This window comes from Colius striatus, chromosome 1, assembly GCF_028858725.1.
Source record: "Colius striatus isolate bColStr4 chromosome 1, bColStr4.1.hap1, whole genome shotgun sequence".
NCBI lineage: Eukaryota > Metazoa > Chordata > Aves > Coliiformes > Coliidae > Colius > Colius striatus.
In genome coordinates this window covers 66215237-66233467 of record NC_084759.1, presented here as the reverse complement: position 1 = coordinate 66233467, position 18231 = coordinate 66215237, and the positions used below count along the sequence as shown (strand labels likewise).

The following is an 18231-nucleotide window of genomic DNA, read 5'->3' as shown; positions in this document are numbered from 1 at the left end:
CATGCAACCTTTGAAAAGCTCATTGTTTTTAAAGCCTGAGTTCCTTGTCCTAAAATACTTACTAATTACACAGGATAGATTGCTTGTAATCTCAAAAATATTTGATCTCAAATATATTCTGGAAGTGAGTATTCCAGATATTGTTATGAATATTTTCCTCAATCTTTTCCACAGAGATTATAGATAATTGTATTTACACAGTCAAACTTTAAGATTGCAACTTGTAACACAGTGAGGAAAGAAAAGGCTATAAGATCGTTGCCTATGTGACTTGGTACCTACAACACATATGTCTCAGACAATTGCACTGCTGTAACTATAATTACTCATTCCATGAACCTCACACTTGAACTCACAACTTCTTTGTGCAATAGGACAAAAATGAAAGTATATAAATGTGTCAGGAGCTGCTAAATTGTTCATTAAACCAGAAGAAAGGAGAATGCAGTGGATAATTTTTCAACATAAAATCTGATAATTAAAAAATAAATCCTATTATAGGAAAAAATAACACACAGCATTAAACTGCAACTAGTTGTATGACTCAGTGGTAAATAAGAAGGAAAATGCTTACCTATTTTCATTCATATTGCAGTGATTTGCTGTTGTGGTGCTATGGGCAGAGGCAGCTAATCGTGAAGAACTCTCTCGCTCTAAGTGAGTCTTCTTGATGTCTCTGCACTCTTCCTCATTCTCACACTGATTCAAGAGAAAATTAAGAATCTTGTAAGTTTTGGATATCCTACAGATCTAAAAGTATTTCAGCAACTTGAGGCTGGTATTTTCTGTCATTTTGGTATTAATGATAGCATTTTCTCTGAGCGTATACCTAACAAGTATAGGTATTGTCCACATCTTAAGAAAAAGACAAAACTTAATGAGACAGTCTAGGGAAAAAAGCAGTAGAATATAAAACTGGAATTGTTTCCACCACCTTCCTACTTATACCTTGGGATATTGTTTCTTTATATTGCCCTCTTTGCACATCTCCTGTCCATTTTTCTCTTGCCTAGTCCTCAAACTCATACCTTTTTTGCCTCTCCTCTTTTCTTGACATTGGTGCCTGTGGCTGTACTAGTAAACACAACAGAGCAGCAACTGGCTCTGAAGGCCAAGTGGCGAGGCACAGCTCACACCCATGCACTGATATAGCTCTTTCTTCAAACCAGGGTGTGCCACCTTCAGGTTGCCTGTAGAGAAGGGACCTTATACTGGTCATGAGCAAGAGCCAGACACTGGAAGGAGTTGACACTCTGGGCCAAAACCATGCTAGCAAGCATGTTAACAGTTAAACAAGAAGTGTGGCTGTGTGCCACCACTGGCACTATCTGGCCTACTAGTATGAAAATAGCTAATGTAATTGGCCATTATTTAATTCCATGTTATAATCCTGAGGTACTATCATTGGATCCCAGTTTTCCCAGTTTGCAGAGTCCACATCCTTTTCCAGTGCTGGCTGAGTTGTTATTTGTTGATTCTGTGTTTTTTATTGCCTTGCTGCATGGCAACAATATTTTCTGTGTTATCCACTGCCACTGTGACTACTGCTATGGGGTTAACATGATAGCTTATACTCCACAGAACCAAAGATCTTCTCACACCTCTGTGCTTAACCATCCTCCTCTGTCTCTGCTTTGCCCATTTCCTTGAGATCATGACAGAGATGAAAATGATAAGGATCTCTTCCTAATTTGCAGTTATGTCTGATAATCCATTCTTATTAGTCTTATTTATAAAGTCTTTGGGGAAGGGGGATTGCACGTTAGTTTGCACAGCAGCTGTCTCATGGAGGGTCTAATTTCAGGCTGAGGGGCAATGTGGTAGGAATGCCTTGTATTTATTAAATCAGTAAAACCACCACCAACAGCAGTGTTTTAGGACAGAAGAGTAAAAGATAACATGTGCCATAGGATGTTGGATTAAGCATTTCTAGAAAGACTGCATTTATTTTTCTCTTTTATCATGTCCTACTGATTCCTTCTGAGTGTATAGTCTGATACTATCACACTGGCATCTCCTATGGCCTAAAACATGGATATTTTGCTTCTGCCATTCTTTCTTGACCTGTTTCCTTTAATTTTGTACTATGGAATTCCTTCCATGCCACTTCCCAAAAAAAATGCAGACAAAGGCTTCTCAAAGTTTATCAGGATTTTCTGTTATGGCTCTATCTGTGACCAGAACAGGGTTGCCACCTTTCAGATGTTAAAAAAAAAGAAACAAACAAACAAAATGAACAAAAAAAAGAAGAAAGATTGCTTTAGGTAAATGGTCCTTAAAAATGTACAGACCAATCTGCACACATATAGTAACTCGGAAGATGACAGATGGTTGCATGCTAAAACTCTCCAGAAATTGTTCAAATGGCTATTCCAGTTTAGAGTGACTTTTTGGTCAGATCAGTACAAATGGACCAGAAAGCTGTTCTCAGTGGACAATTGTGGCCATGGGGTGGAGGAGTCCTTGTCCTTGGAAGCACTAGCACGTCAAAAAGTGTGGGAGAAGCATGATCTGACCAGGGGGCTGTTACTGCCTGGCTGCTGTGATAGTGCCGCTGAGGAGGGGGCAGCTAATGGACTATAATCCCGTTTCTACACCTGTCTGAGAGCCCTGAGATAAAAGGGAGACAATGGAGTGTGAGGGAGCCAGGTTGTAGACCTGGCTAAGTCCCAAGTCTCTGTGAGTGCATTCCCCACAAAGCTGGGGCTCCCTGCCAGGACTGAAATGCTTGTGTCCTATTGACAATCTAAGGATAAAAAAGATGCTGTCTTCCTTTTCCACACATTCAGTATACCATGCAGACCACGACAAGGTAGCTGATAGTCATCCCTTTGCCAACCTAAGCACCATCTCTTAGTGCTCAGGTTTTGAGAGAAGTCTTGGGAAAGAAACCTACCCTACCAAGAAGGCAGTGCCATCGCTGAGGCATGGAAAGCTGCATGCCAGCAGTGAATGCCTTCTCCAAGGGGCTATGATCCCTTGTGGCCACAAGTTTTACCACCTCCTGGGATAACATCTTCCATGGAACTTGACTGGTTCCTATTTGGTAAGTTGGGATAAATTCCAGCTGTGAAGGTGCCACTGTCATAGAGCACTGGATGCGGGTACAAGTGATACTTGCCTCCCACTTGCTGGAGACCCCTCTACCCACCCTAATCAGTCCCCTTGAAACTCACCTTGCGTTTCCTTCTAGATTTTGGAAAACTCTTCTCTGTGGGGGAGTCAGCACTACTACCCTGTGGAAGGCTGGCCGCCTGGCTTGTTCCAGCGCTCATGGCCAGTGACTCTTCAGGCAAACGCTCAGGAATCCTGGACAAAAGAGCCAAGTCAATGTTGACCCACAGTGACTTTACCTCATCACTGTCTTTCAGAGGAGACAGGAGCTCATTCCTACCGAAAGGAACCAGGGTGTAAAACTGTTCCTCCAGCTCCTTTGCTATTTCACTACTAGTCCTTGCATTAATGGAGCCAAAGGCACTGCAGCCACTGTGGGATTTGCTGGTGGCACCGGTCCCTGTGTCCTTGGCGCGTGGCTCTGCCCCAGCCACTGCTGGTGCCTTGGGCAGTGGGGGCTCCTCTCGCTCTGACTCAGAGCCTGAGTCAGAGGAGGATGATGAGGACGAAGACTCAGTCTCTATAAACTCCTTGGATTTGGGTGCCGTTTTGCTTGGGCCCCGAGCCCGACGCTTCTCACCAGCTGTGGCTGAGCGAGGCTCCCGGCGGTGCCCTGCTCTGCAGCCACCGCCGCTGCTGCTGCCGGGCCAGGCCCTTGGTGCCTCGGCACCAGGAGTGCTTTCTGCAAAGCTGTGGTTCCTGAGGGGCTCCTCCGCACCGGGGCAGTGGGGGCTGTCCCCAGCAGTGGTCCTCTCGGCCCGCCGTGGTGCCTTCTTCCCTGCTGCCCGCCTCGGAGGCCCACCGTCAGCAGCAGGAGGTGACTTTTGCCGGCTGCCCTTGCTGCCCGGTGCTTTGTTGGCAGTTCTAGGCCGTGGTCCGTCCCCAACAGTAGTGGTGGCAGTGGCGGCGGTGGCGATGGCACGACCTTCCCCACTGCGATGCTCAGCTGAGCCAGCAACTGGGATCTTCTCGCTCTCCTGCTGTTCTGCCTTCACACAGCCGTAGTAGGGATGGGCCTCCAGTGCTGGGCCCTCATGGTGGGTCAAGATGGGTGCTTTATGTGGAGTGACTTTATTCAGCCACTTGTCCAGCTGCCACTTGTTGGATGAGGGTGGCTCAGGCTGAAAGGGAAAGAGGTGATAATGAGCTTAGTGCTGAGACACTGCTGCCTCCTCCCTGGGGCTCCCTCAGGGACACCAAAACTCTGGGTCCCTCCTGGTACCGCAAAGATTTTCCTCTGGTCAGAGAGCTGTCCCATGCCACAGCAACCCCCTGGCAGTGGTCCTGTGCAGTGTGAGGTGAGATATGGGGCATGCCGAGCAAGTGGGGATATTTCTGGTTTCAGAATGAGGTTGGGAAGGAGGACAGCTTCTGTGATTCATCATTTCTAAGGATGATTCATGCAGCGCTACTGCCATCGGCTTTACTGGGAAATTCTCCAGAGTTTCCAAATAGAAGAAAACATAATGGTGATAGGAAAGCAAGGCAGGGGTATGGCTGAGGCTAAGGGACAATAGCTAGTAGGAAAGCTAGGGATATGGATTTTGTGTCCTGTAGCATCACAATAAATACAAAAGGTATTTAAAAAACATACAAAGAGGCATGTTGATGGGGAGCTGGAGGGCTAACCAGGCAGTTGATGTAATCTGTCTGGTATTGATGTTATAATCCTGTAAGATCCCACAAACATTTGTTGTGTGGTAGTATTGTCAAGCTCTCATTTTGTGAGTATTGTGCTGCTGTTAGTTTTTCTCTTCATTCCTGTCACAACACGATCAAGTTGTAAGAGAGCATCTAAAACATAATGGTGTTTGGACAGTGAAGTAGTGGGATAATTATGATTTCAAATGTAACCACAGCTCAGACAATGCTATTTTAGAACAATATGCAAATGTTTTCTAGTGCTTCTTGCACCCAGCAATCTGAATGTAATGTAACAGAATGAAATGAAGAGGAAAGCCAAAAAAAAAAAAAAACCCCAAAGAAACGAATAATGGAGTAGATGGCCAGTCATAACCTAACCCTTCAGAAGCCAATGTGAGAAGTCTCCTCATTTCCTTAACTGGAACTAAAATTTGATCCAGTAGGCTATCATATATAAATAATGAAAAAGCATATCATAAGTCTAACATGAAAACAATCAATGCTCTGGAAGAAAGTTTGCTCAATAGGGAATATCTAACTTAAAACTGAGTCTCTTAACTTCTTATTTAAAGATGCCTGAGGGCAACACAGGTTTCCTGATTAGCCAAGGGCATCTCCAGAATCACTCACTGAGGGCTGTACTCATCCTAGATGGAGCGAAGACTCCTAAAATAAGCTACATATTGGAATTCATATAACACAAATATTCCTTCTCACAAAACTGTCTAATGTACTCATTATCAAGCTAGCTAATACCTATGGGAAGTTTGTTGGATTGCCTTAAGCTTATTTTTTCTTAAGCACACTCTCTAATGTCTTACATGAGGAATTTCTTTCCTGAGTTATGAATCTTGAAAATGGATGGGCAGTACTTCTCTTGGATGAAGATATATGTTTACAACTTTTAACTCTTTATCTATAATAAACAGCTTTTTTTTTTTTTTAATTTCTCCTGAAAATATGTAGAAATATGAAGTTTTGTTTGGTGTCATTCATACTGCACATAACTGAATTTACTAGACATATAGTAAAAGGTTCACTATACACAGAAGTCTTTCCACTGTATAGGTATGTTTAAGAAGAGGATATACATCAGAAACACATGAGGAAGAATATGCCTCTACTTATAAGTATAGGTCAGAGCGAGGGCAGCTTGAAAGTTCAAAAAAACTTCCAGCTTTTCTGTTACATCCCATTCTGTCTCTTTATGTACCTTGTAATTCTTGAAAACAGTGGTTCACAAAATATGGATTTCAAGGGATTGCAGTAAGCCAGCAGAAAACAGTGATTAACTGCTACAATGTCATAACTTGGCAATGCGATACTTTCGTAGACTGATAAGTCTGCTATTTGGGAAGAATAACTACAGTCTCACCAACCTATAAGACAACTATGAAGTCTAATAAAAGGGATCAACAACATTGCCAGCTTTACTAATTTTGTCCAGAGTTTCAGGACACTTGTCATTTTTAGTTAAAGCCTCAGCTCTCAGAATCCTGGGCTTTAAATAAACCACCTCCGGGGTTTATTTAAATAATTTAAATCCTTGTGGCTGCTGAAAAAAACCCCTTAAGATGTGTTGCTAAAAAATTCCTTTATGATACATCTGCTAAAAGTAAAAAGCCTGCAGCCCAACAGGTAAATTTAAAAAAATACAAATTGAAAAAATCAGAATTTAAACCCTTTTTTCATGATTTTTGGCCCCTGATGCAATTTTGGAATAGTTGAGATTTTCAGTACATGTAAGTGATGCCAATTTACTTTTGGAAGTAATTTATTCAATTGATTGCTCTAGCTGAAAAGTACTATACTTTGAAATCACTTGTTAAAACATGGCACCTTGCAAGATAACAAAATCATGACAGACAAGAATGAAGACTGGGACTAGTAAAAAAAGAGGGACTGGGAAAATTCACTTGAAAGTTTTAGTCAGTCTAATTTACATGCTTAACTACAATTATTTGTGGGAGAAAAAGAAATTTGCCAGTCCACATCACCTCTCTGAACATGTCACATATCATTCTATGCAAGAAAAGTCAGTTTGCTCAAAATGGAAAATTTTCAGCAGTACCTAAGGATGGAAACATATATGAATACAAACCCAGAGTGACCAGATAGCAGAATGGTCTCTGTCCCTTGGTTTTTGTCTCATGGAAATATGTTGCTCTTGGGGCCTTTTAGATAACTCGGCAGTTCTTAATTGAACTAAAGCTGGTGGTGCCCAGATGGGCAGCAGTAATAGGAATAACAGTCTATGATGAAGCTGACTTGGTGACGAAGCTGACTTGCAATGAAATATGGGCTGGCATAAAAACCAAACCAGGAAACTTTATGAGACACAGATAGTTTCAGTGATCAATGTACCACAGATGTACACATGTGCCAGGCTTCACCAAGAAACATAAGGATGTGATACACTTCCTTAAGAATTGTGGGTGGATTCATCTGTACAACATAGACACCTACAGCTGAGCTAGTCAATGAGTTCCTTCTCTAGTCAGTGGACTGCTCTTCTAGGGTGTGAAAAATTTCCTCTTGAAACAGACATCTGAAGTATGCCTGATGAGCTGGGCCCTAAAAATGTCTATTCCTCTCCACCAACTGTAAAGGGGAGGCTGAGGTGATGAGCAGATGTAGGTTTCTACAGTAGAAGTGTCCAAATTTAGGTGGGATGACTCCCACACAGTACTTCTACATCTCTCAGATCTCTTCAAGGCTACAAGCACAACCAGTGGCATGCATCCAAAAGAAACCTTTGTCAAAATATTATCCAGAATCACTTTCTGGAGTAAAGGGCTGTTAAACAATATAAGTGTAATGGGGTCACTTTACGCTTGTTATTACAAAAAGGGACCTAAGTGTAGCTTTAGGCAAGCTTGAACCATGACACCACTTTCACTGAGAGATGAGATAGCCTATAAAATGTGCAGGTACTTAGCCTATTGTAGGGCAAGACTGAGCTATCTGTCATCCCTGCAGAATACTCCACCTATTATAAATCCACACACTAATTTACCCTTATGATAACTTGCTTGTGCTGCTCTGCAATAAAAAATTTCATTCAGGACAGTCCTCATGAAAATGTGGTTACTTTTCATTGTATTTAAGGCATAGACAATGATGATGATGATGATGATGATGAGGAAGAAGATGATGATGATTATTATTATTATCACTTCTTCTACTATTTTATTGCTACAGTTAATGCTGCTGTTATTTCTTATCAGAATGGAACTGGAAAATCCCATGTTGTAGGCCTGGCACACATATACCATAAGAGGTGGTTCCTGACAGGAACAATTTTCTGAAAGGCAGAGTTTAGATTTAGTGGACAACTATAGCCCATGAATCCTGTTTGCAAAGGTGAAGACAGTGTCTACAGTTGGTTCCCTTCTCCTCTGAGTGTACCAACCAAGAAATCGAATCATGGCTACACTTAAGACAGGAAGCAAAAACAAGACAGATAAAGAAAGTCTACCACTCCTACCACACAACCTGAAAACTACAACTCTTCTTCCCCTGCCTCCCTAATAAAATCTATGAGTAAAGAAAGGCTGGTGAGGTGGCAAGAGCACTCTCACCAGTCAGCTAGTCTGATACACGCATTCTTCCTGTTTTCCAAGCTAAAGAGAACCAATGCCACAGAGTACCAGAGGGAGCAGCAGGGATTCATAGGCAGTGGCTCCTCAGCCACTGGTACTGATGTCCAGGGACTTGAAGAACTTGATGAACAGAAGTCATGAGCTGATGAGAGAGTGGGGAAGAGCATAACCCATCAGCTTTGACCTGATCAGTCATAACACTGGGACTTGAGTATATCATGAAATAAACATGGACAAAAAGTATATGTGAATCATTGAAAAAGAGGAAAAAACTTTAATGGTTGTGAACCAGTCACAACAGCGGAGCCTGTGAATGACATCTGGTGTGTGAGGTTGGCAGGGCCCAAGACAGGACACATCTCTATTCTGGCCTGGTTACTGTTGACTAGCCACTGATGCTTTGTCCCATGCAATGGCTTCCTGCTTCTTTCCTGCCCATTCCCTCCTCTAGTCCTACCTGCATAGCAGGAATTCCCAGTTGTCTAACTAGATTCAGCCTTATTAAAGGTCTGCAGGATAATTCAATGGAACAAAGAACAAACAAACAAAATTCTTTGAAATGTAGCTTTTTGAAATGTAGCTCTTTCTATGGACTTGACACAAGGTTTTTTTTTCTACCATCTGAAATAATTGCAAAGACAAGATGTCATTGTGTTTCAGAGTCTTCATTTATGATGTTAATTAAGGTCATGCAAAGAATTCATGACTTTGCAAAGGAACGGGAGATAGAAGCCTCAATCCCTTGTTCATAATTTCATGTTTGGCAGTCCACAAAACTGCAACTACTTGCATTAATGTATGAGGCACCTTAATTTGTCCACATCATTGAAACTAGTCTGAATGTTGTCTCCTGCGCTAGCTCAGTCATTATTCTTAGTTTACTGCAGACATAAAGTGTAGACAGCTGAGCTAGTCACTTCAGGCTCTAAATAGTCAATGGAAAGAAACAGACACTTTTAGGGTGCAATTAATCTAATCTGCTTTATATGTGTGCTTTACAATGAGCTGCTTTTACACTCTAGGCGACTGCATTTAGACACCTGAGAACAACTCAAAGATCTCAAAATGAGATAAGGGAAAAATACAGAAGAAACAAACCAGCAATTGAATTTCTATATAACCTCAAATGCAGAAGAAATAAAAATCTTTGAGTATATACATATATGAAGCTATGTAAAAAAGAAAAAAAGATTGAAGGCCTTATGGTGGTCTTCAGATTTCCAGATTAAGTTCCTCCCAGTCTGGAAATAAAGATTTCCTGCCTGGCATTGTCCTGAAGTACTCAAGTGCATCATCCCTGAATTTATCAGTTTATGCTAAAGCAAAAGCAGGGATGTATTTGCTTTTTCTGTCTTTTTCAATAAATGAAATTAATTTTACGACTAGGACTGGAATTGAGTCCACTACTTAAATTTGAGTGAACAAGATCTCCCTTCAAAGAGCTTCCAAGGACCTGTCTCTCTCCATTTACTGGGTAAGGACATGGCATATATGTTAGAAAGATGGCTTCACTAACTGCATAAATGTAAGTTAAAGCACAAATGCAAAGCAGACAGGACTTCCAGAGACATCACATAAGCATATCTTGAACTGGTGGCATCAGTCATATGGCCCCTTGGGGAAAGCACAGGTATCCTACTTCTCTGGGACACCCTGAAGCTATCCATGCGATGCCTCTTCCATATCCCATCAAGGTATGACCTATGAAATCCACTGCAGCCATCACATTTTCTGAGTCTTTTACATTTCCATTTAATCATGTTTCATACAGCATGTCCTAGAAGGGAAGCCACACAAATATAATGCAAAGAGACAAGCAATCTGTTGGAGCAGTGCAGCTGTTTCGTGACAATTATCACTGATAAGTCAGCCTCTGTACAAAAGTGGTGCCATAGATCTCAAGAGGATACGTATAAAATACTTAAGAGGAGGCACTTCATCCATGTTTCCATGACTCTTGGTCCCCTGCTTGACTTTTATGACCCGCCTAAGTTAATTAGCTTCCTGCATTCCCTCAGGAATTACTGCTCTCAGGTCCAAGTAGCACAGGTATCTGCCTCGATAGTAAACACTCCTCCCTTCCTGGGTACTATGCTTCTCCTCCTTTCATCTGATATTTCCTTCCCCCAAAACAATGGTTCTTTCTTCCCTTTGTCCCTATTATACTTTCTGAGATCCTGCAGAAGGAGAGACGCCGAGAAACCGTGCATGAGATCTCTGCACTCATTCCAGCAGGGAACTAGGCAGAGAAAGAACAAGATCTTAATGGGTTGGATGAGAGAGCTCAAAATGGGAAATAAGACACGGGGTAGTGAAGGGAGGACAAAAGGGACGACAGACTGGAAAGAAGAGAATAGTGGTGAAAGGAAAGAGAATCAGAGAGGGAGAAATAGGAAAGGGAAAAAGTGAGAGAAAAATTAACTGGAAATGAATCTGAAAGCACTGTGAAGGAAAAAAAGGAAGGTAAGTGTTAAATAAGGAAGAAGAGTGACAGAACCTGAAATAAATAATATTAAGGACATTTCTGCAAGTGGTGCATTTTGCCTGATAGGAAACATGGCCCCAAATAACTGAGCAAAATATGAGGAAAGGTTTGTTGGCGATATAGTGTAATTGCTCAGGGTGAGAGAATAGGTGAGGCATGGTTTTGCAGGGAGGAGTCTGGTGATCGGATGCTTTATGTGGAGTAGGAAAATGCACTGACTGTATTTCATGTGTATTTACAACCTTGCCGCTAGATTTTTGAATATCTTTACATACATTAACTTGTATGTGGTTGTGGAGCTCATGGTTTTCTACTAAAGGTATGTATTGACCAAAACATGTAAAAGTGTCAGTGCTGGTAGGAAAGCAGAGTAGAGAAAGCAGTCTTGTCATGTCTGTTGAGTACTCTGCAGAAGTGAAAGCAGAAGGTGGCATAGCACTGGCAGCTTAGTTGTAATTTGGCTAGGGTTTATCTACATGTGGAAATTTTTGGTACTAGCTTTCCAGGTAAGAAGTTAGGGTTTAATGTTTTGCACCACAAGTAATTCAGTTCAGTCTGTTTTGGAGGCGGATTAAAACAAGGCACACAAAGGCAACAGTAGCACAGTAATTCACTTAGAGAGTGGGGTGAGAGAAGTATGTGAGTGAAAACCAACTATTTTACTTTAGAAATCCACTCTCAAACTGATTTTTTAATAGCTTCCCTGTGCAGAGAAGCCTTTAGTTCCCTTGCGGTGCTGGGAGCCCACATCAGGGCTTAGGCACTATGCAAGCCATTGCTATGTAGGCAGAGTTGCATAAAACTCCAAGCAAGCTGTGAGCCTCGCAAGGCACTCCACTGTTCTCCAATTTGAGGAAAATATCACAGGGTTATTTCTTTTTTTTTTTTTCATTTTTATTTCCAATGTTTTAATCTGCCCCATGATCCCCTGCCACTTGGATTTTACAACATGCCGGGAAGAGGATCACTGGGCCTTTCTCTCTCTTTTTTTTTTTGTGCATCTCCCTACAGCCTCCTTGTGTTGGCTTGGCTGGAAAAAGGTCTGACTGAGTGTAATAAAGGATTGCCACCTGAAATAATAAAGAGCAGAAACCCTTACCTCTGGGCTGGAGTAATGAGAGGGCTTGCTGCCGTCACTTTCGCTGGAGCTGCTTTCACTCTCCGAGTCAGACTCTGAGCTGGTCTCGGATTCACTGGAGCTGCTACTGCTTGACCCCTTGCTGGAGAGTCCTGAGGCTCGGGTGTTAGATTGCGGCACCACGAGGCTGCTAGCCACACACATCAGGGAAGAGAAGAAAACAAAAACATAAAAACCACCCACATGTAAAAACATGGTGTTTTAGGGAGTGTATCTATCTGAACATCTGAGAGCTTGTCTCTGCCGCTACATTATTATAACTGGGGGAAAATATTGGATAATCCTCATATCCATTTAAATCCATAGCCTTTGCCATCTCTTCTTCATCTGAAGGAGGGTCAAGCTTTCACTTGAGTTTGTATCTTTTCTCAATCAACAGACATTTTAGGATATATAAAAAAAATCAAATGTTAAGAGACAAGAGTATAGAAAGCAGTCTTACAGTGTCTGCACAGAGGTGAAAGCAGGAGATGAAAAAGGTGAACAGTTAACAAATGGAGTTAAACTTCACAGTACCAGTCATTTATAAGTAGCAATACAATAATGATAATAACAATAATAATACATCTTCACTGAAGCTTTTGACCTCTATCTTTTGACCTGCATACTTCTTCACCTACCTGTAAATGATGTGGTTACCTGTATACACCATTTTGATATTGAAAACTGAAAGATCTAAGACTCTGATCCTGAAAAAACTTGAAGAGCTTAGGCTTGTGTTTTTGCACATCAGCAGTGCAGTGCTGCCAGCAGAGCTACTTGCCTTCCTATAAGTTATGTTTGCATGCAAGTATTTGTATTACCAGACCTGACAGCAGAAGAAATGTATACTTTCCTGAAATCGTTGACCATGCATATTAAAAATATCACAGTCATAAAGACTTGAGTGTGAAATGTCCTATTAAGTCATCCAGCTTATTCCCCAGGCAATGGAAGATTGTTCCCCATAGCAGGGTGCATTTTCTAGTGAGTTGTCCAATTTGATTTTAAATGACTTGAATGCAGCTTTTACTTTTACCCCTGGGAAACTTCTCTGCAAACTAACCCAAATTCCACTGTCAGAAATTTCTCTGTACTTCCAACCTGAAGTTGCCCTTTTAAAATTTATTGTTGTTACTTATTATTTCATCCTATTACTAATAGTTACTATGATAAATGATCCTCCTCCCTTTTTGCTTTCACATATTTGCAGACTGTTTTCCTGCCCTACTTCAGTCATCTTTCAGACAAGGCCTTACACATTTACTTCTTCTGATCTTTCTTCATAAGTCATTATCTCCAGGGATATGGAATCATTTTATGGCTCTTTTCTGAACTCATTCCAATTTGTCTATATCTTTCTGATAACAGGATGCCCAAAACAGAGTGCAGCATTATAGATGAGTTCTAACTACAGTCCTGCAATGAAGGGCTATTACCTTCCTGCTCCTTGATGTGTTGCTTCTGTAAACATATACCCGAGCTGTGATGGAATATATAGTCCATTAACACTCCTACATCTCTTTCAACTCTGCTTTCTCTAGAATTCCTCCACTGATAGCTGCATTTTAGATTATTTGCTTCCAGAGATTAGTTTGCTTTTTTCCCTTCATACTAGATCACATTTTCTTCTTTACTGCACATACTTCCAGCTCCTTTTGATTTATTTCTCCGCCCTCAGAGGTGTCTGCAGCAAATTCTAATTTAGTATCAAATGCAAACTTAATTAAATGGTTATTCACTTTCTTTTCCACATCATTAATGAAACTGTTAAATAAGCCCCACATAAAACACACCGGTACCCTAATAACCAGCTCTTCCCAACTCCATTCACTGCTGTTTATCATTAGCCTTGTTTATGCTCCATCAGTCCAATATTGTGGCTAATGCAATGTGATCTTGGAGATGCATTTTGTGAGAAATAATATCTAATAACTAATTACAGTTCTGCTATGTTGCACCTAATGAATTGTCTTTACCTGCTAATGGTGCATTTCATGCTGAAAAACTAGTACTTGACACCTGACACAAGCCATATTTGAAAGGCAGTTTCTAGGGCTTTGAAAAGGGGCCAGGCCATGAGAGATGCAATTTCAACTCCACAATTCCCCACGGCCACACACTTCCTGGTTCTGTCTCTGCCTCCCCTAACATATGCCAACCTTTCCCCACTGAATCACCTGTCTTGCACAAACCAGTACTCCCACCACATTGCCTTTACTTGTAGCTTCCCTCTTGCCTTTTCCTTGGAAACAGCATAGCTGCCCATAGCTTTCCTGCTCCACAGAGTTTCTGGTTGCTTGAGAAATCCTGCTGCTGTTGGAGAACTTTCTGCACCCTTCAAGACACAGTGGGGACAGGCAGTGCACCTCACTAATTAAAGCAAACAAAATAAAGGAGAGAGGAGCTGGCATCCATTTATAGTTTTGACCTATATTTCCATCCTTGTAGCCATTAGGTAGTATGGAGAGGCAACAGTGAAAACTCATGCTCTGGCAGAACAGCTTGGTGCTACATGCATGTTCACAGAACTGCCTGACAGCTCTCGAGAAGCAAGAGGTCTGTCATTGTGCATGGGCAGTAAATGTACCACTTTCAATGAGTGCCTGTAAAGACTTGCCCTCTGCTATTTTTCTTTTTGTTCTTGGTGTCTCTTTGTCTAGTCAGGTAGGTGTGGTTAGTACAAGATTTTCAGGAAGTCATTTGTATAACAGCATTAAAGCACAGACAGGCCTGAAACAGAAACAGCTCATAAGCTTGTAAAAATTTTCCTTCCCAGAAAAGAAAAAATGGTGTTTTACGCACTGCTTTGGGACAATGCAGTTTTCCACCCGTACAGGTTGCCCAGTAAACTCTGGATAAAAGTTGCTCACTTATAGCAACAGATTACAGTCAATCCCTTGCTAATAAAATAGTGAGAGCTATATAAAGGCCATTGTCAGCAAGTTTTCTGGTTCTGATTTTTTTCCCCCCTTTTTTTTTCTTAAGGGAATATGAAAAGGTAACTGCCTTTTCTGACAGTGTAGCTTAGGGAATGCTTTTGACAGTGTCCGAACCTCTGATAGATTTCCAGTCCTTCCCACAACAGCATTGTGACCGTTGCCTAAAAAGTTCTTCAACATCACAAAACATCTGCACATTTATGTCTTGCCCCTGGTGACTGTGGTTTTAATTTTTAAGCCATCATTTTTGTTTGGCATTGACTGAAGTATTCAGAATTGCTATATAGGGGATGAGGGAGAAAAAACCCCCCACAGTCATATTTCTTTCCTGTTGTGACATGAAGTGTTTTTCTAGGCTGCTGAATAGAAATTGTTACTGCAGCCCTAGATATAAAATATAACTATTGGACTCTTCACAAACATCTGGAAATCTATGTTTGCTGCTCTAATGGTAGCCAATATACCACAAAAATTTAACATTACAATATTTTCCCATTCACACTGATACTGTTGAAGTCTCCTGACTCCCTTCTCCCTTTCCATTTTAAAATATAGCATATTCTTATAAGGATCCTCATTACATTATAGTGACCAAGGTGAAAGCAGTTACATGTTTCTTCATGCACTCTTATTAAAAACTGGTGACTTGCATTTTGGAGTGTTCTTTCTAAAGCATCTAAGCAAGATCATGCAGTCAAAGTAAAAGACCGATTTACATTTTAATGACTGTAGCACATTGATGCGTAATTTGCTTCTGGCTTATGCCCCAGAATTAATTACTACATCATAGAAATTATATATTTATTTTAAGCAATTAAACAACAGTTTGGGTAAGAACCACTTTTCTTTAAAGCCCTTGATCAGAACACACACTTTCTGACTTAAGAGAGAGAGTAAATACCTTGTAAAGTTGCCAGAAGTTTGGAAATAAGATAACTTAATAAGAAATACATAATATGAAGTTTCTGATCAGATATTTACCATCATCCTGGCTACATGGGACTTGGTGACCTAAATGTCGTGCAAGTCTCCAACAACCTATTTTCCTGCACTGCCTAATGGGCAAATCACCCTTCTCTGAAAAATGGTGAGATAGCTTGTAACCTCATCTTTTTGCTCAGATGTGTAGGTTCAGAAACACAGTGCTTGGGGGAGATTAATACTTCTTCCTCACTAAAATTAATTTGTGAACCAAGTTGAGAGGCAGAGACATTTCAACCACTGGAGAAGCCTGAGATGTTAGTCGTGTCGTGACCAGTTGTTATCTCCATCAGACTGCATGGCCACAGACAGCTTTTGAACAGTACCAAGGTGGTTTAAACACTTGTGCAGGGAAGTGCAGGCATTTGCTATTTAGTCAGTGGAGAGAGATTCCCAAATCAGATTGCCTCAGTGGCCCTCAAGAGACCTCTTGAGGTTAATCACGCTGGATCTGAGTCCTACTCTCTGCTTCATATTAAGCTGCTGCTTAGAGCTGCACTACTTTCCATGATAATAAATCATGGTGTTAGTGCTGGCCACAAGAAGTTCCTGGGCAGCTAAGCATATGCTGCATTGCAGGAATTCAGTCTCAGTGTTTCAAAGACAGACAGCATGGATACTGGATCAAAGTACAAGTAAAACGGATGTAGTTCTTTACCAAACTGCAGGTATTTGGTAACACTATTAGATGGATTCAAAAGAGAAAAATTCCTCCTATGCTGAAGAGTTTGAGATTCCAGTTCTTTACTATATTACAATACGACGATACTTTATACCTACTTTACACAGGCATGAATGATCATCAAGGATGCAAAGCAAGGGAGAATAAAGCCTTGAAGAAAAGCCTGTGCCAAGAAAACATATTAGAGTGAGCCTCAGAAATAATTTTCCAGGCACAACAAAAGGTACACAAATGCTGATGTCTCATATTTTGGAGTCCATTCAGTCTGTGTAGTTTCATTTTACAAGAGCTGTATCTAGAGCCTTCTAATAAAAAAGCTCTGTAATACTATCAGACACTATCTGCTGTATTTGTTTTCGTGTCTGGAGAGGGGACAATATTTAGCCAGTGTTATTGGCATGGTTGTGATCATCTGAACTATTTATCTTATGAATCTCACTCTATGGTACCATCCATCAATCACTGTGCAACTACCAAGTGGCCCTGATTCCCCATAGAAAAGAGGAATGCAACTATTGGGGTGAAGAACTGACTTGAATAAACAAATGACATTGTTAGGGATTGCACTGTCACCACTGAGAGTTAAATGTGGAGAAGACAATCTGAATTGGTAGATGTCAAAATCATCCAAGAAAATCCTAAGAAAGGCTGTATGAATGCTTGCAGTATTTGAAATACTGAGAAAATCTATCACTGTCTGAAAGATCAAGGCCAATTGTGGGAAAATAATACTCTGAAACAGACACCAGTCCCTTGGCTGGTATAAACTGTCATAGCTCCATTGACTTCAATTAGGCTACACTGATTTAAATCAAACAGTAAATCTGACCAAGTTTGAAATCATATTTCAAACTCAGTGATGAAAGCATATTCCATGGTTTAAAGGAGCTCTGCTGGCAAAGTCTTTATTTTTATTCAAGATTAAAGTATGTGAAACACCACTTCCTTCTTCCCTTGAAGCCAACCTAAAAGCCAGCAAAGGTCTTTTAGGGAAAACTCTTTATCCCTTTGTTGTGAGAAGCAAATTCCACATGGTCCTTCCTCAAAGTGCAAACTGAGAACATTGTGCCAAGATCTGTATAATTATCTCTGCTGCCTGGCACTGAAGATATTGCACGTCTTCCATGCACACAGTAGGGAATTCCTGTGTCGATAATTGTGAATGAATCACAGAGGCAATGTAAAAGCCCACTTCTTGCTGTTATCCCTGTGTATTTTAAAAATCGTGTTCTAGCAAAGACATCTGAAGCATGCTTACCATGGGAGTCTATCTGGGTTTGCAGATCAGGCCATCTCAAAGTTGTAACAGAACATATGGGGATATTTTCTGAGGCAATTGTAGAATGCCAAGAAGTAGCACGTAAAGATAGCCTACAGAATGAATGTGGACATTGTCCATTTGTTCAGGACAAAATCGTGCTGAGAAACGGGGGATGATATAATAAACTCTAGAATATGCAGCTGTTCTAGATGCTGCTTTTGTTTTAGCTCTGAACGAGTCATAGAATCATAGAATCGTTTTGTCTAGAAGACCTTTAAGATCGAGTCCAACCTTTGTCCCAGCCCTATCAACCACTAGACCATTTCCCTAAGTGCAACATCCACCCATGTCTTAAATACCTCCAGGGATGGTGACTCCACCACCTCCCTGGGCAGTCCGTTCC

At 41.1% G+C, this 18231-nt stretch overlaps 1 protein-coding gene across 1 annotated transcript in view; it reads right to left on the bottom strand.

Moving 5' to 3' along the window:
• Positions 1-18231, bottom strand: part of AFF3 (ALF transcription elongation factor 3) — a 327140-nt gene that overhangs the window by 35911 nt on the left and 272998 nt on the right. The window contains exons 10-12 of the mRNA XM_061998729.1: positions 11945-12113; positions 3177-4235; positions 575-699 (exon numbers count right to left, since the gene is read on the bottom strand). Of these exons, the coding sequence (XP_061854713.1) occupies positions 575-699; positions 3177-4235; positions 11945-12113 (1353 nt within the window). The remainder of the gene's footprint in view (positions 1-574; positions 700-3176; positions 4236-11944; positions 12114-18231) is intronic.